At 37.7% G+C, this 24,758-nt stretch overlaps 4 protein-coding genes across 5 annotated transcripts; all 4 read right to left on the minus strand.

The window, feature by feature from the left end:
- Positions 1-730: 730 nt before the first annotated feature.
- alpha-Est10 (alpha-Esterase-10) lies at positions 731-7,605 on the minus strand. 2 transcript variants are annotated; one of them, XM_020958493.2, is made up of 4 exons: positions 7,423-7,605; positions 2,431-2,743; positions 1,661-2,372; positions 731-1,596 (listed from the first exon to the last, which is right to left on the minus strand). In XM_020958493.2, exons 1-4 carry the CDS (start codon positions 7,524-7,526, stop codon positions 971-973), a joined length of 1,755 nt encoding a protein of 584 aa, XP_020814152.2. In that variant the 5' UTR covers positions 7,527-7,605; the 3' UTR covers positions 731-970. The 2 variants fall into 2 exon arrangements, with proteins under 2 accessions (XP_020814152.2, XP_020814153.2); XM_020958494.2 differs by lacking the exon at positions 7,423-7,605 and adding an exon at positions 5,765-6,020.
- LOC110188698 (uncharacterized) lies at positions 6,640-6,947 on the minus strand. The gene is made up of 2 exons (XM_020958503.2): positions 6,883-6,947; positions 6,640-6,830 (listed from the first exon to the last, which is right to left on the minus strand). Exons 1-2 carry the CDS (start codon positions 6,915-6,917, stop codon positions 6,707-6,709), a joined length of 159 nt encoding a protein of 52 aa, XP_020814162.2. The 5' UTR covers positions 6,918-6,947; the 3' UTR covers positions 6,640-6,706.
- On the minus strand, positions 7,561-21,157 carry alpha-Est9 (alpha-Esterase-9). The gene is made up of 5 exons (XM_020958496.2): positions 20,505-21,157; positions 10,542-10,854; positions 10,328-10,478; positions 9,520-10,256; positions 7,561-9,388 (listed from the first exon to the last, which is right to left on the minus strand). Exons 1-5 carry the CDS (start codon positions 20,546-20,548, stop codon positions 8,924-8,926), a joined length of 1,710 nt encoding a protein of 569 aa, XP_020814155.2. The 5' UTR covers positions 20,549-21,157; the 3' UTR covers positions 7,561-8,923.
- Mics1 (Mitochondrial morphology and cristae structure 1) lies at positions 14,746-16,756 on the minus strand. The gene has a single exon (XM_020958499.2). The coding sequence runs from the start codon at positions 16,057-16,059 to the stop codon at positions 14,962-14,964; it is 1,098 nt and encodes a 365-aa protein (XP_020814158.2). The 5' UTR covers positions 16,060-16,756; the 3' UTR covers positions 14,746-14,961.
- Positions 21,158-24,758: the final 3,601 nt, after the last annotated feature.

The following is a 24,758-nucleotide window of genomic DNA, read 5'->3' on the forward strand; positions in this document are numbered from 1 at the left end:
CCCAACTCGCCGACGAAATGAAATTTTCACGTTGCTGATGAGAGCACACGGCACCCGGCGAACCCCTTTTTCGATTTACCACACAAACATTTTGGTCGTGTTCCAGCAAAGCCCACGTTCCACCCCCAAAAAAAAAGAATTAAAAACTTGCAAAAATTTTAATGGAATTTTTTCTCTTTTTTTTTGTTGTATTTCTACACGCTCACGCTTTTGGTCCCTGGTGTCATCCTGGCTGCCATTGCTGGCGGTGGCATTGCGGAAATTGTTGTCCCCTTTGATTGTCAAGCGACGGCTTACACACATAAATGTCACATCAGCATATAGCCAAAAGGGGTATATGTGGGTGGTGGGTTGGTAGAATGATGGTTTAGCCGGGTGTTAGCCGTATATATGTCCGCAGAAAAAAAAAAATATTTATATACGTGCAAAAAGAGCGACAGGTTTAGTAAAAACGCTATCTTTACCCACATTCAACTAAAGCTTTAAGCGGATCTCGGAAAGAGCAGGGTTTCTATTGACAAATTTAGCTTATTGTTGAAACTTTAAACCAAGCAGAAGCTCTTTGTAATAGGTTTGATATTAATAGGAATTAACTTAATGTTAGTCTTCAAAGTTTTAAATGGAATTATGTCTGAAGATTTATATGACTAACTAATATAAGTTTAAATTTCTAAAAAATACCACCTCTTTAGTTTCCTAAAACTTCAACAATAAATCCATTATATATGTATTTCATGTATACAACAAATTAAAGCATAATTTTATTACCTTTTGTAAAATCGAACTTAAACCACATTTGTTTTTTTTTTGGGTCACGGTTACAAGCTAAATACACAATATATTAAATTAAACAATTATCATCTCAAACTTAAAATAACCACAACATTTGTACAGCTTATTTACACAATTTAAGATCATCCATCCCAAGTTCATGGAATTGAGACATACAAATCACTAAGATGCATTGCAACTACAGCTGATTGGGGGCATAGAAGCCATTCCACACAGTTTCGATTTTCTTCAATTCCGGTAACGTGATATACTTAAAAGGCTCAGTTATATTCAGGCACTTGAAATCGTTTTCATCCTCAAGGGGAGCAAACTTTATATCCTTAATACTCTCACAATTGGGATCTCCATTGGCGGCAAAACTCGTCCATACATCAACCATGCCTTTGATTACTTTGTATTCTGGTGAATCTGGGGCAGATTGATGGGACAACATGCTGTGGTAGAGGTAACCCAGGTCGTCTCCATGACACACTCCTCGCATTTGGTTACCACAGAGCACAATCCTGATAGGGTTACACAGTTTGGAGTCATGATCGAAGCGGTAGAGATATGTGGGAGCACTTGATTGCCGCACTCGGGCCAGAGCAGCCCGATAAATGGGATGCCAGAACTCCCGGTAGGAGCAAAGTTCAAGGAACTTCATTATATTGGCCTGATTACAGGACTCTTCGCCAAAGTAGGCCTTCTTCAGCTGCAGGCCGTAGTTCTCACGCAGCTTTTTATCCAAATTTGGACTTAGGTCTTTGGGTAACAGGTTCTTGCAGTTGCCCACCTCGTCCAGGGTGGCAGGACGTCTTGAGACCTCTGATAGAGAAGGGAACAAATTAAGTTATGTAATAAATTTATAATTGAGAGTCAGTAAACTCACCTGGATAGAAAAGCAATCCCTCAAAGCTAGTCCCTCCAAACATCATAGGTACTCGATTACTCCAAGGATTCTGCATTAACTCATAGGCTGGCTTGTCTATTACTGTGTGTTCTGTTCTATATGACTCCATAACAGGTCCAAAGGCAAAGAGCACTCGATGATGCTTCTCATCATTGCTGAGTATGGTGGCAGATGCCTTGACAATTTCTCCGCCATCTACTGACTTTAAAAACTCAAAGATTGGCTTGTCCTTGTCATCGCCAGTGTATCCCAGTTTCTGGGCGAGACGATAGGCCCAATTATTGCGTGGTGGTTGTGTCCAAGGGCACAACACACTGCCCGACATCACAATTGCCTTGTGGATAAGTCCTTCAGTCTGATGACTTAAGGCAAGAAAGTGGGTTGAAGCTCCACCTGCACTCTCGCCAAAGAGTGTGACATTCTTGGGATCCCCACCGAAAGCCTCTATATTCTGTTGCACCCAACGAAGGCCCATGATTTGATCCTTGAGACCCGCATTGCCCGGTACATCCAGTTGGGGATCATCCAGGCTGAGGAAACCCAGAGCTCCGAGTCGATAGGCCACGGTAACAAGGACCACATCCTTGGACATGAAGAAATCCGGACTGTACATGTCCCGAGAAGCTTCGCCCACTTGGAATCCACCACCATAGATCCAAACCATCACAGGACGCAGTTTGTTGGGTTGCAACTGAAAGAATTAGTTACTTTTTAATTACTGAGAGACTTCAAGGGAGATTAAAACTTACATCTTTTGCATAGACATTTAGGTAGAGGCAATCCTCTGAGCCTGCAAACTTTCTGAAGAACATGTGTGTCTGCAAAGGCTTCTCAGCCGCCGAGGTGCAGTCCAGTTCTTTATCCCAAGGATCTACTGCTTCTGGAGCTTTGAATCGCAGCTCTCCCAGCGGTGGCTTGGCAAAGGGAATCTTCTCGAAACTGTAGTAACTTCCTCCCCATATTGTGTTTCTTTTCTCTCCGCGAACTGGTCCTAGTTTTGTCTTAATCACAGAATATATAGCTGTGGCCAATTTCCGCTGCTCATATTTAAATTTAAGGACCCTGTAAAGTAAAAAAGTGAGTTAACAAGCATATTAGCAATATTTATGGGTTTTAAGAACAATTTTAAACCTATAAAAATGTTGCTAACTATATTAATGAATGAAATGAGGTTCAAAGTTTCTCCTACTGTCTATTAAATATACTTTCAACTGACATTAAGATGCAAAACTCTTGTATAAATATTCAAACGTTAAGGGTCAAGCTCCTAGGTTCATATTAGATCATTAAGGAAACACTTAGGTGGTAAGCTTACTTTTTAAAAAAGCCATAAGACCTTTTGCCGGCTATTAATAATTTAGCACCTCCTCAAAATACTTTTATAAAACAATGTGAATCTCAACCAATCGACGGCTGTCACGCATTAGGGACGGGGAATTGCCGGCAAATTGCTTTCAATGTCGTTGGAGGTCTTTTGTTGTTTTGAAAGTCTTACGAACTGTCATCGGCTTTTGACCAACCTCAACGAGAAACGCGTTTATTATGCACGGCCAGTTTTCTGTTTTGTATTTTTTTCCTATAACTCCCCCGTTGTTTATATGTCTGAGACCTATTGTCGGTGATTTTTATGGGTAATTTGTGGGTGGGCGTGGTTAAATGCATTTAATGGCCTATTTTTATTCGCTATCACAGTGCGCACCTTCGAATTTGATATTTAGCTGGCATTCTGCAAATGCACTGACACAGTTTGATTCAACATCATTGCACACGAATGCATACAAATCGGTAATTATTATTTGAATCGAGAGAAAGGCGAGATCAGGCTCCGCAGATTGGTCAATACGTGACTGGTTGAGAGTCTGTGAAAGCCAGCTTTAATATAATTTATTTATTGCTTTTTGTTATTGAAATTTTTACTTTACTTGTGTTGCCTTTAATGTTGAGTATTATGGCATTCAGTAGCTAGGTTTAGCCAAGCGCAACAAATGAAGGTAATAAATTAGCAGCAGTGCTAATTGGCATATTTAACCCAAAGCTTAGACTGTTTAATGGGGGAAAAAATAATGCAAAGTTAAACTTTAGCACCTGTTCTCATGAAGTGACTAACATTCAAGTGGTTTCTTATCAGCAAGAACCTAAATCCGGCAATCGTCAAGCAGAAAGATAAAGAAATGCCTACAAGTGCACAAATGCCTGCCACAAATTGATTACAATTTTGTCACACTTTTAATATTATTTATATATATATACAATATATAATTAAATATTAAGTGAATATTTATTGATTGAATATTTACTTAAATAAACAGTCGTTGACTTTATTATTATTTCATAAGTATAAACCTTTGCTTTCACCATATAAATTTGTGAAGTGAAAATAAAAAGTTTGATTTTAAACACTTCTCAGCCGAAGCTTAAAATATATATGTTCTTAATGACAGTTAAAAAAACCCATCATAATCATTAAAAAACAAGTTTTAAATATTCAAAAATATTGTAAAAAAGGGTTCATTTTTATTTGTTCAGTCAAGCGATTTGCACAAATGGAATGTCTTGTATAATAATCAAAGAATTGATCATTCAAATGCGTATGTATTATTTATCGAATATAGAAAACCCCGACTAGATCAACTATAATGCCTAAAACTGTCGAGTCATGATCAGCGAGCAGAAATTATAAATCACCTGAAAGTGAAATGAACCCTGTACCCTATGAGCTTATCAGTTTAATTCCGTGTATAAAAAAAGACACAATTAACTTGTTGCGATGATTATAGTATAGGAAACGTGTAACGATATTATCCATTTATTAAGATAATTATCAGAATTTATTAAAGCGGTTAGCGAGAAGCGGGAATATATGATTAAATTAAATGTATATACAATTTATGATGACGGACATGACAAACAATATTCCAAATACCCCAAAGTGCCCACTTATTATCCTTCTATGTTTATACTTCATTTATTTCTTAATTAAAATAACCACTTGTTGATATAACTTAATAAAATCATGCCAAACTGACCTAACCCACTCTTAAAGCCGCTCAATTCGCTGGCAAATATGAGCAAATAAAATAAAAAAGTAAATATAGATACACGCAATTAACACAATTGTGTGTGGCTTTGCAATAATTTATGTTAAAAATACTAACTACCCGAAAAACTGCTAATAAACCTGCGAAAACGTGCAAAAAATACAAACACAAATCTGAGCAAACAACAAAAAACTTTAACGAATGCCGCAACAGAGGAAACATCGCTGAATCATGGACAAAAAACAAAAGCCGATGGAAACAAAACGGACAGAAATGAGCAAAAGAAGAAGAAACAGCATCATTAAGTTTATGCAAAAAACAAGCAACATATTCGTAAAAGAAAAAAACAAACAATAAAGTTTCGCAACAATTTCACCAACACATGGCACATTTGTTTATGCGTGTGTGTAGAGAGCACCGAAAAAAATAATAACAAATAAACTCCACACGCAAAGCCATTTTAATAATATATAATTATAACTAATTAATCAATCATTATGTGTAACAAGAACCAAGACTTTTGTTCAATTAATATTTAGTGGCAGTACCTGATTTTAGTAATTATATTCAATTTTTAATTTTAAGTTTTGCATATATAAATCATTTTATAATTCTATATAATTAAGTTGGAGACACTTTACATTTACAACTACTTGAATCACAACGTTAAAATGTGTAATTAATTTAAAAACTAATTTATAATTCAATGTTTCCAATTATGTTGTTTATTTCAACCATGGCATAAAAATAGAAAATTTACTGAATAATTCTCCCTCGAATATCTAAAAAAATAATATTCTTGGAATTTTAAAAGATATAAAAAGTTGGCTCAAAACCCATTTGATGTCTCCAATTATGTCTCATATAATATAGTGGAATTTCTCTCAGTGCACTCATATGCATTTGTATGCATTTCGAGGCAGAAGTTGTTGCAAAACCCAAGACGCAAGACCTCAAAACACAGAAAACCGTTTAATGCTTCACAAGAGAAAAAGAAAAGAGAGAGAGAGACACTCAAAGCATGTGGAAAACGGAGAAAACTTACTTAAAGGTCAGCTTTACTATATCCATAAATCGCGTGGCCATTTCGTGGGTCCGGAATTTCCCAACACACAAAACACAACACAAAACTCAACACACACTGCCTATCTATATCTATGCACGCTTCGATTACGATCGCCGATTCGGAGAAAGTGTCACAATAAAGTCCCAGTTAATCAAGTTAATACCACCGGCTGGGAAATCGTTTGAGAATATCGTCGAGAAAATAAACCGCTCTAAGCGAGCATGCCGCACCAACTGACCCGCGATCGTTGGGACTTGCGATTACTATATCTTTTCTATGAGAGAGGGAGAGAGATTAGTAGCTCTCTTTGAACAACGGAAATGTTACTCACCTGCAACAGCTGATTGTATTTTTTATAGCTCTCCGCTCTCCCAAATACCGGTTGTACTCTCTAAACATCAGGTTTTTTGACTCTAATCAAACTCGAATCGCAAAAAGCTATAGTAGCCAAGGCATAAAGCTGAATGTTTGGACACTCACAAGCTCTTTAAAGTTAAGATCACAGTTATTCAAGCTTTGAATTTGAGTGTTTAAGCCATAAGAACCAACCAGTTTACCTTGAAATTGAGCTTGGACTTGGCTAATTAGCGATTTCTAACTGTTTGCCAAAGCTTTATGAGTGCATAGCCCCCTCTGGGTAACACTCAACAAACAGAATGAATATAATTGAATAACTTTTCGAGTAATGCAATCTATGCTTGAGCTTTCCCCCTAAGCTTTTTACATAAGCAAACCCAGTTTTTTCTCAGTGTTTACAGAAATAAAGCTCAACTTGAAGCATTCATGTGACAATGAACTTGACTTTGGGCACTAAATAATGCCATTGACATGTGTCAATAAAGAAAAGCCTTGTCTGCGCTGCTGATAGATAATTTATTTATTAAACCATTTTAGGGTTTTTTATGGTATCGATAACTGGGGTCAAAAATCAAAGTCATCGGGGGTGGAGTGCCGTGGTTCACTCTGGGTTATAACCATCTCTGCCTCAGCTGAGGGTACATCATCGCACCAAACCAGGTGCAAAGTTACAGCCAAGAAATAGAAACTATGCAGAAGAAGATGATGTACATATTTCTATAATCATTCAGCAAACCTACCTGATTAATAGTAATATATTTAATACAGTATTCATGACGACTTGCAGTGTTCGGTGTCCCAAATATAACTGATCAGAAATAGTAAAACTATGGCAGTACATCGATATACATTGCACTAACTATTAGCACTTGGCAGCTGATTCACAGCTAATGATACAATGCCCTGCATTATGTGGAATAGATCAAACGAATGTCGACAATCACTCGCAATAATATATACACATATATATCTGATATTATACAATTATTAAAGTTAATCAGCGTAACAAAACCAACGGGGGGGAAAAATAATAAAGGTTCAAATTAGCAACAAATTAGTCACGCTTTATTTGATCTTGCAATTTGTGTTCAGTTTTCGCATCAACGCATATGCGATAATTTGTGCCCATTTTATTTGTCTGATAACTCACATGAGAACCAGACGAAAAAGTGTTGTGACGCAGGCCTATGTTCCAATATGTTATAGGAAGTTTTATGGATGTGATAATAGAATTGCAGCCACATGTTGAGTTTGCGGATTTCTATATAAATTATACTCACTGATTCACAAAATCCCCAAGGGTAAAGACCGGTGGAGCAACATCTTGACTTGGTTTGAGGCTAAAATACCTTACTTTCTTAAAAACAGCCCAATATTTTACCATATTAAATGCTTGAAAAATAATTCAAAGCCTGTTGTAATCTTAAGTTTTCTTTTTATTTTTATTCTTTTTTGTTTTTAATAAAATATGGATTTATACATTTTCAAATTTCATAGTTTCATCACAAGACTTTGAAGCTTTTTTTTTTGACAATAAACAGACTCGGATACATAGAGAATTCTTAGACAAACTAGTTTCAACTAGCCGACTTACTTCTAATCTCATAGTGTACACTCAAAAAACGTCTTTATCAGTTTTTCCGTTTAGTTATTTAGTTTTTATTCGCTTGTTATGTATAATATAAATGATGTAAAACTTGGACAGGTTTCTCTGTTTTGTTCAAAAACAACATTTTACCAAAAACAACTTATGCATACAAAAGGCTTAATATTTAAAAAGACTTAGGCTACGAATATAAATAAATTGGTTACGGTTAACTCGTTTTCTCATTTAAATATATATATAAATTGTTTTTCATTTGAAACACAAATGGGAAAAACCTTCCCCTTTGTAAACGTGTGCGTTCGTCAAGCAATGGAAGAAAAAGAATGGAACCTTAAAGCAAATTTGTGTCGAGGACTTACAGTGATCTCGTACAAAATACGATTGATATATGTTTGTGGTGTGTATTGGCTTGTTATAGATATCAGCGAGACATAAAGGAACGTTAAATATATAAGTTCTTAGCTCAGAATCCTTGGCTGTCTGTTTTAGTTTAGTTTGGTTTAGTTGGTTTTGGTAGTTTCTCATAGAAGGTACTTCAGTTGCGACTTGTTTCACACTCATAACTACACTTATAAACAGCCTGCTTAGACTATAGATCCGTTCCGAGGGGCGGATGAACTTTAACACTCTTAACTAGGATTCTCCTTCACATTGGCAAACTTAACAACAGTTAAACTCTCTTGATTTCAGGACCAAAGCTAGGCTTTGCCTTATTTTAAACAGAGGCTTCAACATAAAGCTGTCAGAATCGTGAAGTTTCAGGGTGGTTCGTCTTATATAAATCCAAAGAGAATTTTTGGTAATCTATCAATAAATTTGAGAATTTGTATTCTGGAAACCTTAGCTTTTAAATGCTGTTATTTTAGGTTTCCATGTTTAATAATCTTGTACTCTACGAATGCAGTTGGTTTAAATTCGTATGAAGTTTAGGATTTACGTTCCTTAAACTTGTACATTCTATTAGAATAAGTTATAAAACACTTGTAGTGTTTCCTCTGTAAACAAATGTTCAGGAAATATTTGTAATATTCCCAACAATTCCATTATGTATTTTGCCTCAAAAGTAACCATAGATTACACTCTCCTCCCATAATTTTGGCCTTAAAAGTACGAACCAACCCTGCACAGGTAAAGCTACTGATTTAATCTAGATCGATTTCCCCCTATATTGATCCTTAAAGCAGCTCATCGCGCCTAAAGAAGCTCTCCCAGACCATTAACTTCCGCATATCGGGCACATCGATCACCTTCAGCTCATCGGATATGTTAAGGCACTTTAGCTGATGTTTCTCGACCGCCGCCGGTTCCACAGGAAGCCATAGATCAGGTTGCTCAGGATCAAAGTTGGGGTTCCCGCAGGCGGCAAAGTGTGTCCACAGACCAACTAACCGCTCGATGCACTTGTATTCCCTCGTGTGGTTCTTCAACTTGCGCGCCAGCGAATTGTAGAACAGGTAGGACAGGTCATCTCCATGACACGTGCCACGCACCTTCTTGCCACAGCTCAGGATACGCAGGTGATTGAAGTGCTTCGAGTCGAAGTCAAAGCGGTACAGGTACGTCGGTGCCCCGGGGGCGTACAGCAGGCGGGATAATACTGTGCGGTAAATGGGGAACCAGAAGTACTCATGTGACACCATCTGAGGGAAGGGAAAGTTAATAAAAGTTAATTAAAGTGTTTTATAAAGCAACTAATGTTATATATACTATTTATATAAACCACTTAAACCCCATCCCACCTGTGCTTAGAAAAGATTAAACTAAGACCCACCTGAAGGTACTCGTGCAGTGTGTCTAGACTCGGCGTCTTATCGCCATAGTAACACTGCTTCAACTGATCACCGTACTCCCGGCACAGGGCACTATCTCGGTCCATGTTCAGCTCGATAGGTACTACAAAGCGACAGTCGTCCAACTCATTGAGACACTTGGGATTCGTCTTGGTCTCAGAGTACAGTAGAAGACCTTCATTAGATACTCCACCCAGGATCAAGGGTATGCTGTTGCTCCAGGCTGTGCGCATCATTTCAATGGGTTTCGTGGGCACCACACAGTGGCTAGTCACATAGGGTTCAATCACTGGCCCAAAGGAGAAACCAATGCGCTCTTTCTTCTCCTCATCTATGCAGAGTTCTCCATTGGCCTTAATGATATCGGATCCCTTGGCATTCTTCAGAAACTCCCACACATCCTTTGTGTTATTCTCTCCCGTGTAACCAGCTTGAACCGCCAGGCGATAGGGCCAGTTTCTTTGCGGTGTCACTGCCCAGGGTGAGAGTGTATTTCCCGACATGCAAATAGCCTTGTGGAACAATCCCCGTGTCTGTTCGGTGATCATCATGTAGTGTACCGAGGCACTTCCTGCACTATCCCCAAAAATAGTTATGTTAGCCGAATCTCCTCCAAAACGAGAGCAATTGGCTTTGACCCAACGCAGGGCCAAGACTTGATCCTTGAGTCCAGCATTACCGGGAACATCCAACTCGGGATCGTCCATGCAGAGGAATCCTAATTAAATGAATTAATTAAGAGTTTGATTAAATTAGTACTAAGTTGTTTTGAATAAAGTTAAGACTCACCTAAAGGTCCTAGTCTATAGTTTATAGAGATAACTATTACATCTTCGCGCAGCAGGTAATCAGGACTATAGCATTCCCTTGAGGCTTCGCCAAACTGAAAGCCACCGCCATAGATCCAGACCATCACAGGCATTGGTTTGGTGGGATATAACTAAGATTAAAATTATAAGATATATAAAGAAACAATCTCAAAATCATTAAATATTAAACTCACATTCTTTGTGTAGACATTGAGGTAGAGGCAGTCCTCGGAGCCATCGGTCATCTCGAAGACAAAGTGCTTTTGCAGGGGCTTCGGTCCCTGGGAGGTGCAACTCTTTACCTCCGTCCAGACCTCTGGAGGCTGTGGGGCCTTGTAGCGCAACTCTCCGATAGGTGGCTTGGCAAAGGGAATACGCTCGAAACTGAAGTAGGACTGGCCATAGATGGACTTTCGCTTTACGCCTTTAATGGGACCATAGGTGGTGCTGACGACAGTCTTTTCGCTGGTCCTATATCGCCGTTGCTGGACCTTGAAGTCAACCATTCTAAGGGAGAAAAAGCAAAATAGATAAAGGATTTAGAAGTCTTTAGGTATTATGAATTGATACCCCTACCCCAGGATCTAAGCCCAATCAGTGAAAAAAAAAGTATTTGCCGCCATTAATCAGAGACAATAAACGACGTCAGCTTCACTGATATTGATGGGAGTGTCTTTTCCGCTTAACGTTTTGCTGATAACGTTAATTTTTTATCAGCTCCCGGCCCGTGGGCCAGGTGTGCGCCATTTATCGCAGCCCATTCCACTCTTCACTTTTCACTCTTGATTCCCTGCGATTCGCAATATTTTTTTTTCAGTTATTTTCTGTCTATGATTTTTTGTTTTCGGCTTATTTATTCTGAGTAGCGTTCAAACAGAAAAAAAAGAACAAAAAATCCAACGCGCTGTGGTATCAAAAGATAAACAAACCGCAAACTAAACAAAATTCGGGTAATTTCTTGAGTTGTGTAAGTCGTTCAACTTCAAGTGTAGAAAATCAAGGGCGAAGGCCATTGAAAAGTGTATTAAACCTGTGGCAAGGCAATCGTAACTGGGTGAAATGCTCAGAGTGGTTTTATTTTCATTTATATATAAATATATAAATAGCTAAGCAAAGAGTCCTTCAACTGCCAAGCAGCGCAAGTTCAAGAGCAAAGTCGAAAGCAAAATGCTTACAAAAAGATTATTATAAAATGTACACTTTTGTTAACAGATATTCCATTGGTGAATAATATCTGTTTTTATAGGGCTATATACTCTAAATTGCCTAAAAATATTCACCTAGCTTTTGAGTTTTGGCAAAGCAATCAAAACTACACCGAATGTTTACAGATTAATTATTTTAAAAATAGATTAAGGTACCATGTTTCTTAACATATATAAACAGAGGTGAGATTTTTAACCTACATAAACTAAGGTGATATTTTTAATTGTATAAATAAAATTCTCGTGGGGTGATAAGGTGTCTAAAAATGCTTTTTTTTTCGAATTTCACAAGAGTGCGAATCAAAAACACTCGCACTTCCTTCCAAAATGTACAGATGGAGGCCTTTGTTTATCGCCTTGCCATAATGGCCAAGTCATGTACACAAAATAAAATCGTTCCTGTCATTATTTCCATTTTTCGATTGAATGAAGCAAAGCAGAATAGTTTCGATGGATTTTGTGAGCTCACTCCGCCAACGAGAACGTGTTATAACTTTTAATTAATTCGTACAAAAGTTCCAATTTGTCGGAGGTAGCGGAGATAAAGAATAAAACCCGGCTATATCTCTCTTTTTGTTTTAGCCAGTTTGCCGTTGTTTGCAAATGTCATCAGCAGCTGGGGCCAGCCCAAGGGCACCGAAATATATCAAAATTTATGTGTATTAATAGCCAAAATGAGCTGTTTGCCCATTTTTCGGCCAAGATGGTAGCCAAAGCCCCCCAAACGCATGATGTGAATAATACATCCGGAGCAATTTGAGCGGAATTGTATACTATAAAGCCTTGGCCTTGAACTTTGCCTTGGTAAACTTAAATGGGAAAGGAGCGCTTAAGCTAATGCTTGGCACCTATAAAAAAAAGAAGGAAAGTCAGTATAAATAATGTTTATGACGGGTCTGCCTTGGCCATTAAAAGATTGTGTCCTAATATGGGGCTTGCGTGCGGCAAGCCTATTTCTCAATTGGAGGTCCTGGAACGCACCCACTGACCACCAGTGAACAATTTTTGGAAACATGAAAAGCTCACGGGAGCCATGGTTAATTTTTATTTTTATTAAACAAAAAATAAACAAACGAATTGGAATATTACAGCCTTGAATTTGCTGCTGCTAAACATTTTGATGTTCCGTTTCTATTTCCTCAGTTGAGCGAGAGAATGTATCTGCTAAATGATCTTGTGTGTCCCAACTGATTTATGTGTTATTTTTGGCTGCTATGGCGATAAATTTAAAGCAAAATAAACAAAGAGATTTTTTGCTTACACTAAGAAGGAAAATATTCGGCTGCTTATTAGCAACAAGTGACGACAGCAGTACCAAAAAGAGCAACGAACAAATACCACAGACTTAAAGGCAAATAAACTTCGGAGTATATATTAAATAAAAAACAAAAGATTTCAGATAATTGTAAAAAAATATATAAGCAAATTTTCCCAAAAAGGATGGTTTTTATCCGCCTTAAAAATATGTGAAAATGTACCATTCATAAATAATATTAATTGGTGGTTTTTGTATAAGAACTAAGTAACCTCACGTATTTTCCTAAAATATAATAAATACTATTAAAATTGCTCTTTAAAAGTGAATTCTAGGTATATATATATTTTTATTTCGAACTATTAAACATAATTTCTGGCTTAGCAATAGGCAAAATAAATAATTAAGATTACCTAGACAAAAAAAAACAAAAGCCTATGATACCTATCTCCTGATAGAGCAATTCCTTGAGACTAGCTTTAAGAACGCTGACTTAGGTTTTCATGCACCCGAGAGTCGGAGATAAGTCTGGCTTATGTCACAGTTTAATCAATAAATTTTCCGCACACAAGGCGACAATGTTATCAGTCAGACGCAGTACAGGTCCGGCACGCGATAGAAGAAAATATAGAACGTATAATCTGGACAAACATCAAATATTGTCTGAAAAGACTCACACACGCAGCCATCGAGTCATGGTCAAGTTAGTTTCTCAAAAAAGATGACACAACACACACTCAGGGGGAATTATGATTACCGGTCGCATAAAACCAGCGATAATTTTATTTCCGTCTCGAAATCTTGGCCATAAAAACTTGGCATCTATTTGTGGACACTTTACATGGCCATCTAGGGAGCTCTTGTCGACCTTGGCAAGGCTGCAAAAGCTTCCCAGAATGAAAGCTTGGGCGCCATGAATGAAACAGAGTCGGTTAGGAGGCCAAAAGCTTACAATTGGGACAAGGATATTATGATGGGGAAAGGGATAGTCTAGCTGGGAGCAGGTCAAGGAGTTAGCTGAAGGACAATTAAATGTAAACAAAACTTGCAACAATTTTAAAACCATAAATGTAACTAATAAAAAGAATAAGGAATAAAGAAATGTTTGGTATATATTTAGGGAGAATTTATATGATAACAAAAAAATATCATTAATGAAGAATATATATCAATATGACATTAAGATCTCTTAGACATTATCATCTAATGTTTAAATCACTCATTCAAATTATATTTGATTATAATCGAATCACACATTTTGGACTTTATTAACCCTAATAGGGTAAATGTATTTAACGAACAACTCGCAGCTGATTTAATGCGCTAAAATTTAAACTCATTCATTGAAAAAAGTCCCCTACATTATATATTAGGTATATATATACATTTATCAGAATGTTTGCACTTCTCGCGGCAATTCTTTCATTCTTTATTCATTTAAAAAAATTATTTTCGCCACACAAAAGCTTTCGGAGGGAAAAAAGAACAAAATAATAGAGAAAGAAAATGCGGCAAAATTAAATGAAATTGACAAGCTGGTGTGTGTGTGTCTGCGAGTGTGTGTGTGTGTGTGTGTGTGTGTGTGTGTGTGTGTGGGCGGCAGATAGAAGGCGACCACAAAATGCTAGCGACAAAAATTTCACAAAATGAAATTTTCTATGCCGCGGTCATACCCGTCGTATGCGCAATGTCAGAAATAAAGCATTCGAAATAAAAGAGAATGCTGAATTTTAAAGAAATCTTAAAACAATAAATAGTTTTTGAAGAGACAACAGCAGCTGCCTAAAGATTAGGTAGAAATTAGGTCTCTAGGTCTAAATCAATGTAATTTGGGGTAAAATATATGTGGAAATTAGCGATAATATAGATCTCTGTAAGTTTATCTCTTCAATTTAAAAACATTTTTCAAGAACTTTCTCTCAGAAAAACAATGTTAAATCTTCTGTACTATTTAGTATTATTATCTTTCTGTAATTCAATAGTCTTATACTTGTAATTATTGAATAAATTTACGAATGAATTCCACTCAGTTCAATTATGAATTTCCCTTTACACTTGCCACATCTCGCTGCCTTGTCTTATCCTTCCTCAAATAATTTTCAAACACTTTGCTTATAAAGAGACGTTAAGTTAACCCTTAAGTCCTGTTTCCTCCTACTTTCTCTTCTGATCTTGTCCTGCCAAAATAATGGCGATGCGTATAAAGATATTCAGCGCATCCATATAAATAGCCATGGCATGATTAATGGGATCGAAGAGAGTGCTGCTATTTTGTGGATGGTGCTCCGCCGACTTCACGATCCTTTGGGTATCGTACAAAAGGAAGCCGCTAAACAGGATCAATCCGCCATACAGGGACATGCTGGCCAGTCCTGCACCCACAGCTGTCGTGGGCGGCAGCCACATGGAGGCCAGCGAAGAGGCAAAGACAATTCCAAGGCCAATGGCCAAGGGTCCACCCATGTGCAGGAATTTCTCGCTGGGAGCGCAATAGGCCACCGTGGACAATGCGCCCACAACGCCTCCGGTGTACATCAAGGCCTTGATTAGGATGGGACCACCCAGTAGGCACATGGGCGCCAGGACTGCTCCAAGGACGGCACAGTGGACAGCCCAGGCCAGTTGTTTGGGCCCAAAACCGGGTTGATACTCAATACTCTGGGCCAGGGCACCGCTCAGCATCACCACGCCCAAGGTGACCAGGCTGGCGATCCAACCGGAGCGCGTCAACATGGCCATCATGGCGTCCGATTGGAAAATGGCCGCCGAAGAGGCTGCTGTCAGGGCGCAGGATGCCCCAAAGTAGGCATAAGTGGCATGGATGCGATCCCTCACATACTGGGGCCACACCACCGAGTGATCGTAGATGCTAGGCTGCTTGGCCAGACCCAGTCCGTAGTAGCATAGACCCACCAGACCCATGAGAGCTGCTCCAGCCGCTGCTCCCTTGCCCATGGAGTAGGCATTCTCGCTGGGCGGACCCATCATGCGATCCTTGAGCGAGGGTCCTCTGGTTCGGCTCTCCAGTTGAGAACGATCACGATCCCCTGGCTCTCGTGAATATTTCCTCATCTTCAGTGCCTGCAGGTCTCTCTTTGGCAGCAGAGACTTTCCACTACCCAAAGATGGCATTGTCGAGAGCTTAGATTTGATTGAGTTCTGGGCGGAGCTCCAGAGGCGAGGACCTCCAGTCTGGCCCAGAAGGCGCAGTGATCGTCCTGGCAGCACATGAGCTAAGCGGGCTAATAGCATATTGAATTGTTCTTAGTACTTTTGATTTGGTTTCTTGACTGTTTTTCTGTGAGTTTTCAACTGTTTTCCACTCTAATTGGATGTCATGTATGTATAAGTTCAGCGAGAAATTGAGGATTAAAGTGTAAAGAGCTGTGGTTTTTATACACAAAGGACACCCAAAAAGTAGTATTGAAAATTTGGAGCCAAGACCGAGACATGAAATGCAAAGGTACTGTAGATTTATAGAGAAAGGAAGACTGGGTTTTGAGGGATTTTAATTTTTTGAAAAATTTAATAACCCATTGTTCGTTATTTATACATTTTGTTTTAAAAAATAGGTAGTAAAATCAAGAACATCTGAATCAAAACCACTTCAAACGAGATTTATCTGGTGAATACCAGATCGGTGGACAAAGAATTTCCAAGATATATTTGTATACGACATAAAGAAATATTTGCACGTGCCCCGTAGCTCCAAGAATTCCCAGCAGAGATTGTATGGAAATTGAAGGTTAATTGAATGCCCAGCGATGAATTTGCTCTGTCAATTGATCAAAACCAATGACTTAAATTGATTTCAGTCAATAAATTACAATTTGAGAATTGCCAAATTTAAGTTTAGGCTTTAACAGCAACCAATTTATTGAATACAAATCGAATATACATACAATGTACGTGAAATTGACAATTCATATATGTAAAAATAAAAAATAAAAAATGATTGAACGTGGGCTGTGTGAATTCATTCATTTCAAACCGTTTCGTTGGCATAAATCAGAAAAAATACCCATTGAAATATGCAAATGAATGCAAAATTGAAATGTTTTATATAAAAAATTGTTCATGATATTGCGTCATTAAAGTGCACAAATAGACAGGCATATCAATGGAAATACTTTTTATTTTATATAAACATGAAATATATTTTGTATTAAAATTGCTATATATATCTATATATATAAAAATGCTCTGTTCGTGTCTACATCCTTCATAGACTCGAAAAGTTCTGAACCGTTTAAGCCCAAATTTTTACACAACATGCGTTGAGGTTCCAGCTCGGTTATTGACTACTTTTGATGTTGATAGCTTATCTGCGGTGGCGAATATATCTATTTTTTTAGCGTTTCCAAGTGCCCCTACTGCTGCGCCATCTACAGGCAGCCAGCTGAATCAAAGCATTTCCTGTCAAACATTCAAAACATATTGAAAGAAGAAACTTGAAAAGTTCTGAACCGTTTATGCCCAAATTTTTAGAGAAGATGCGTTGAGGTTCCAGCTCGGTTATTGACTACTTTTGATGTTGATAGCTTATCTGCGGTTGCGAATATATATATTTTTTAGCGTTTCCCCGTGCCCCTACTACTGCGCCCTCTACAAGCAAATCAAAGCATTTCCTGTCAAACATTAAAAACATATTGAAAGAAGAAATTGGAGATACAAATTTTATTTTTTGTTCAGGTTCAGTAAGAAACGAAGTCATGCCACCAAAGAAGTCGAGATTGGGTCGTCGTATTCGCAATACAGAAGCAAAAAGACGTAAGATTGCGAATATGACTGACGAAGAACGGGCCTCCATCCGAGAGACGCGGCTGCGCGATGAACTTTTACTCATACAGGTTAATGGTTCGGAGGACCGATTGCAATCATATATTGAAATGTCGTCAGTTGTTTCATCAGTACATTGTCGATATGTATGCAAAAATTGAAACAACGTTAGCTGTTCCTCCGATTGAATCAGAAGAAACTTCGGTCCGAGGAATATATCCATTTGCGGGATGCTGTGATGAATGACCGTAATACAACCAACGTTGGAAAGCTCACGATTTTGCCATCCTCATACATAGGTAGTCCGAGCCACATGCATGAATATGCTCAAGATGCCCAGGCATATGTTCGTTGCTACGGCCGTCCAGACTTATTTATCACCTTCACATGCAATCCAGCTTGGGACGAGATAGTTCAGCTGTTATTTCCTGGACAATCATATAGGGATAGGCATGACATCACAGCCCGTGTTTTTAGACAAAAGCTCAAGTCACTGATGGATTTCATTGTGAAACATGGAGTTTTGGGATCTGAGCGGTGCTGGATGTATTCAGTAGAATGGCAGAAGAGAGGATTGCCGCATGCGCACATAATGATTTGGCTGTATGATAAAATTACTCCAGACGAAATTGACAATGTGATATGCGCTGAGATTCCACGGGCAGAGGTTGATACAGATTTGCATGCAGTTGTCATCAAGAACATGATCCATGGCCCATGTGGTACCCCCAACCGAAGTTCACCATGCATGGTAGACGGGAAGTGTTCCAAGCGATATCCTCGAGCATTTACAGCCAACACCGTTACAGGGGACGATGGATATCCTCTGTATAGGAGACGGTCAACTGAAGATGGAGGGACTTCGGCAACTTTAAACATGAGAATTGGTGATATTGAGGTAGACAATCGTTGGATGGTTCCATACTCACCACTATTGTCAAAATCATACAAAGCGCACATCAACGTAGAATATTGCAATTCCGTGAAATCGATTAAATATATCTGCAAGTACGTGAATAAAGGCAGCGATATGGCAGTTTTTGGTGTTCAGGCAGAAAATGGGGACAGCAATGCAGTACGAGTTGTCGATGAAATATCTCAATACCAGGCTGGAAGATACAAAAGCAGCAACGAGGTTGCATGGAGAATTTGTTCGTTCCCCATTCATGAACGCTATCCAGCTTTAGTTCACTTGGCAGTCCATTTGGAGAATGGTCAACGTATCTATTTCACAGAAAGAAATGTGCAAGAAAGAGTCCTGAATCCGCCAGCGACAACTCTGACTGCCTTCTTCACCTTATGCCAGGAAGATGAATTTGCCGGAACATTGATGTATTCAGAAGTGCCCTCTTAACCACAATATGCCACAGAGAAACGTGGCAGGGTACAGCTAGTATGAAATAAAATCATAAAAGTTGTCACCAAAGTTTATCGCTTACACGAAATATCAAATAATTACAGAGGCCGCAAAAGTGAAAATCGAAAAGTATTTCTGCCCTGACATTCTGTACGGCACAATTCATCTCTTTGGGTATTGAAGAAACCTAATGAAATCATCAAATGAATAGATTCGAAACGGAACCAGTTGGTTGCCGAAACCATAACCAAGCTGATCTCATACAACATTCTTCCCCTCTCTTTTGCCAAACACTCGTTTATTTTTTTTGCACACACCAGGCCAAAATGTGAGTCAGCCCTTGTGGGACTTACTATGGTTTACACAATAACCATAATTTACATATATCCCGCAGCCATCTGCGGAGTGAGGCGGGGTTCTATTCTAGTTTTGCTACCTAATTATTTGCGCAGTTTAAGTGTCGGCAAAAAAGGCCTCAAACAACAAAGAGAGAGTGAGTGAGTGAACAAATGAGGCAAAGACCCCAAGCGGATCCATAATGACAGCTGCTTTATGTCTATGTGTATCTATGTTTGCTCATTGGGAAGACGAACTAAGATCAAAAGAAGAAAATCCCCTGAAAGGAGCAATAACCCACCTGTGGTGAAGGGAGACAAGAAGAAAGTCACTAAATTCTGATTGTAAATGAAATTTACTGTACTTTACTAACACTTTATAAAGTAACAATGTATTTTATTCAGTTGATTCATTCAGATTTTTAAGAAATACCTTTAAATTACCATTAAAATTAAATGATATTCATATAATATACATATTTCCATATTCATAAAGGTTTTCCCCCTCTTCTTCGGAGTACAGAGAAATAAATGTGTAATATTATTTTAAGGTATGTTTGTTTGCACTATTCCTACGTCATTTTCTGGGAAATTTTTTTCCTACGCTCCACAACACCCGCCCACCTGTCCGTTTGCTTCTTTGTTGTTGACGTTGACTTGTACATAAGTAAATATGTATGCGTGTTTCCCACAAGGACAGGCTATCTATCCCTAAGGGTAGGACATTGTAAACATCTGCTTGGAAATACTAAAGCAATTTCAGGGCTCCCCAGCTGTGCATAAAAAAAGCATATAAAAAATGGTATTTGCCAAGCATAAATATTGTCTTTGGGGAATTGTTGACGTAAATGGTTTCTTGTTGCTCCAAGGAAATGCTTATCGATTGATAGGAGGAGTTACTCGGAATTAAAAGAAATATAATTCTCAAGTTCCGGGCATAAATCACAGTGCATATATTTTGTCAGTTACAATTTAAAAAGAACACTATATAGACCGAGAGGTGTGCTGTTTAATTATAAAGAGTGAGCCTAAGTTGGGATGACACAATGCGCTGATGTCATGTGCCTGGGGACAATTGGAATGATTTTCAAAAGCAAATTAAACGTTTTTAAAGTAATTGCAATGCAAAAATTGTCCGCTAACTCGAAAAGGGAAAGGCTTAACTGACATATACTAATTTTCCCCCGTAAATATCTCTCATAAAACGATTATGGTCATCAACTTACTTGAGTCCAATTTTGAACTGATCAAAGGCAGCCATGGAAGACATTTTGTGGTTGTTTTCCTCTCGTTCTCACTGTCCCAACAACGGCTTGAATTCAATCAGCAAAGTAGCCGACAATTTATTATTTTTAAATTATTTTGTCTATAAAGAAGGGCAGGAGTGGCAGCGGTGGGATTTTTATAAGTATATATATTTTTTTTTTAATTCCAACTATAAAACTTGTTTTGATTGTGATTTTGGTTTGGATTTTGATTAGTTTTGGTTTTGCTTTGTATGTTTAATCGAGTTGAGGAACTGCCAGCTGTTCGATGGCCTTGCCAGGAGTGCGTGTATCAACAAAACGAAGCTTTTATGTCCTGCGCACCAACACAAGCACATTAAAACACGCACTAAGCACACGCGTGAAAAGCACCACGATGGAAAATCAAAACGCAGGAAGCGAAAAAAACGTCCAATTATCACATACTTTGCTCGCAAAGCGAAATTTTAAAATTAGTTTTTTTTGTAGAAATTGTTTAAATCACTATGACTGCCGGTGTGGTATATATAGCACTGGATTATCAACAAACTATGGGTATTTTTTATATATTTTGTTTTTTGCCCCGTTACGCGTCCGCTTGGCGTGAAGGCAGCTCGTCAACTGCCCGCCAAAGCACGAAAAAAGTTCTAAGCGTGGCAAAAAAGCTTTCGTAGCATCGAAAGCGTTTCGTTTCTGCCGCCAATATGGAAGATACTTACCCCTTATGAGCAGAGAAGAGGTTGTAGGGGAACAACCTTATCTATAACTCTGAAGTGTCACAATTATGTGGCCGGAGGAGGCATTTTCCAGCAAACTGACTCACGCGTCCCATTACGAGGCACATTACTCGACTTTGTCCTGCCGCCACATATCCACTTTATCACTGTCCCCCACGATAACAATAATCGTATTGATTTGCACTGCAAAAAGTAGGGGGTTTGGAGGGAGGGGAGTAACAAGTTGTGATTTCACTGATTCGACAATAATTTTTCGGTTGGTTCTTTTTTGTTTGATGGAGGTGTCATGCGGCATTATAATCTTTATGGGCACACTCATGGTTTGATAAGGAATCGCGTGGAATCGATTTTGGGAGTGAGTCACATTCTTATCGCTAGGCCCTCTTCTAGGAAGCTGTGTAATCGGGACACATTATATGGGATTTCCCAAAAAAAAGAAAACAACTATAAAGTTTAATAAGAAAGATTATGTAAACATTACGCAGAAAATTTGCAAAAGTATTATCAGCTAGAAAATCATAAATTATAGGTTTTTCAGTTTCTGCATATAATGTTTTATCAAAATGTTATTAAGACTAAATAAATAAGTTCTAAATAATAAACAAGAAATATTACAAATTCAATTAATGTTCTTACGTAAATTAAAATAAATTAATTTCAAGTCATATTATTTTTAAAGAGGTATACTTCCTTCCTTTTCAGATAAAGTCGGAAAATATTAACTCGCTAAGACGCCGAGTGGATTTCAGCGGAAAAAAAATATTAAAAGGAATTGTAATAAAGACAATTTCTTAAAGTAACGATCAATATTACTGGAGCTATTTTTTAATCAATACTAAAAGATTGTGAGTGTTTAATTTCTTATTGACCTTTGAAAATATCATTAAAAATATATAAAAATCATAATAAAAATTCTTTTAATAAATAATAAAATCTTATTAGATACATTTTCCGGTTACTAAGGTTTTCTTCAAAGGTTTTTCTTACTTTAGTTAAACATTATTATATATATTTATGTATGTATATTATATTATGACCTCTCCTGGCAGTTCCTGCACCACCTTTATAAATCTCCCTCCTTGAAATTATTGTGTATACCAGGAAATTCACATTACCACGGATAAAGTCATTCATTAGAATCGTGTCTCAGGCACTTTTCACATTCTTGTTGCTGGGGCCCGAAAACCACACGTGGCAAAGTAAACAAAAGGAAGGCTGAGAAAGCTAAATAAATGGGGGCAGGACCAACTCAGCTGACTGAAGGACTTGGAGACCTGCCTCCTGTTGCTGCTGAAAAGCACTATTTACAACCAAAAAGCCAAAAATAAGCACTGCCAGAGAGCTTTTCAGTTCGTCAGCTTTTAACAGCTAAACTTATTTTGATTTCTATAGTTGCTTTTTATTCGATTTGGTCTGCCCCAAGCAAATTGGCTCTAGTTATGGTCAGTTCCAGTTTTCAGTTGTAGCTTGACACGCAACCGACTCCAGCTGGAATCAGCGAAGATTACATCTAATCAAATTATGGGTTGGATTAAGCAAATAAATGGGTACACATAAAGAAAAGGATGCTTACTAATTGAGGGGAAAATAATCCATACAAATTGATATATTATTCGTAGTAGCACTTTGTTTTAGTCTAATAAATATCCATAAAGTATCTAACTTTATATTTTCTGTTATATTTATGAATTAACCTTATAAAAGATATTATATTTTGAAGTTTCCATTATTTTCTTCAAGTCTCAGACAGCCAAAAAATTCCTTAAAATATTTTAAGAACTATTAGGTACTTAAAAATAGCTATAAAAAATATTTCTAGGTACTTGGACTTAACTCAACTTAATTTTAAAATCTTTATCTTGCTCAGTGTATGCTACAGTCTACAGATTTGTTTATATTTATGATATGCTAAATAAATAACCTTGGCTGAGGGGTAATATAAACTCTCGTGACTTTTGGCGCTTATGTTGCCATGCGCTCTCCGCAGATAGAGCTTTTGAATCCGATCTCATTCTATATAGTATTATTATAGTATTATGCTCCATCTGTGGATGGAGTGCTCTCTTTGAACGTATCTCTGAGAGCGATCGCGTGCTCTGGTACTGGCACGTTTTTCCGCTATATGTACGAGTGCTTCTCTAATTCATTTAAATCAATTTAAGTAAGTTGTCGCTTACTTTTTTTTTGCGCAAACACACACAGTCAGCAACGACTATTTCTGGCATTGTCAGGCCGTCCACATTGTCGCACATTGTTAGATTTTAAATGGTTTTGATTAAACCCAACTAAACCAATCAGCAGAAACGGAAAATGTATTAATAATAGCAAAAAGTTTGCCATTTTGGAATATGCTTCAGGGGGTCTTTACTTTGTACATCTGTTGTTTTCCGAATTTCCTGATGTTTACCTTGGGTACGTTAAATACACACCGAAGAAAACTGGAAATTATAATTAGTAAAAGAAAGAACTATAATTCAATTGAATATTAAAGATACAAATTAATTCAAGGTGATAAATATTAGTAAATATGTTAATTAATATTAATATAACCTGATAAATTCAACATTTTCCTTCCTTTCTTTCTAATTTCCAACTATATAATTTTTTCCTGTGCAACAAAAATGTTTATCTCATCTTTATAACCAAGAATTTGGGTCAGTGAGTAAATGCTTTTCCCGAAAGTGAAAGTTCCAATGAATCAAAAATTCATTTCTGGCAAATCTGCTTACTTAAGTTCCCGCGCTTTTCCCGCCACAAAACTTGGCTATGGAAATGTAAATGGAATATCAAATGTCCAGGAGTTGGAATCGAAACAACGTGCCAGTTCAGCGGTTCAACTCGCACATGATAATCATGAGCATTTCGCACCGCGCAACAATTGCCTCATGAATTTTTCAAAGACGAATCAAATCAAAGCGAACCTCATTTCCACACACCCCCCTTTTCCATTGGGGTTCCTTTTCCTGAAGAAGTCATAATTTTCCGACTGCTCGCGTGACTTTTCCATGCCATTTCGTGACTTGATTACAATGCACGGTTAACATGCGTCCTTGTTTGTGTTTTTCCACCAGTAAGGATAATTGGGGGAGAACCCGGTGTTGGGTATTTCCCCAGACCATTAAAGTCCCAATTCCATTCCTTGGGTCTCTGTCTGTGATTTTAAAAATTCCAGCAAAAAAACAAAACAAACATTTAACACTTTTAAGGATGAAAAATTCACATGGTTGTATTTGGGGAGGTTATTAAAGGAAGATAGTATCTTCAAATGGCAACTGAAGCGAACTAAAAGATTCTTTGGTGACTTTGAAAAGGAAAAGTTATTTCTTAAATGCTTAATAAATATTTTAATATATTAATAATAATATTTTTGTGGGTCAACATAATTACGTCGAAACTCTGCGAAATATGAATTGTTCTCAAATAAATAAGAAGTTCTTGCTGAACCAAAAAAAAGGAATTTTCAGAAACTAAGTAAATTTTAGTAAACAGATTAATTTCA

This window comes from Drosophila serrata, unplaced genomic scaffold (assembly GCF_035046125.1).
Source record: "Drosophila serrata isolate PLE 108 unplaced genomic scaffold, ASM3504612v1 contig_241, whole genome shotgun sequence".
Lineage (NCBI taxonomy): Eukaryota > Metazoa > Arthropoda > Insecta > Diptera > Drosophilidae > Drosophila > Drosophila serrata.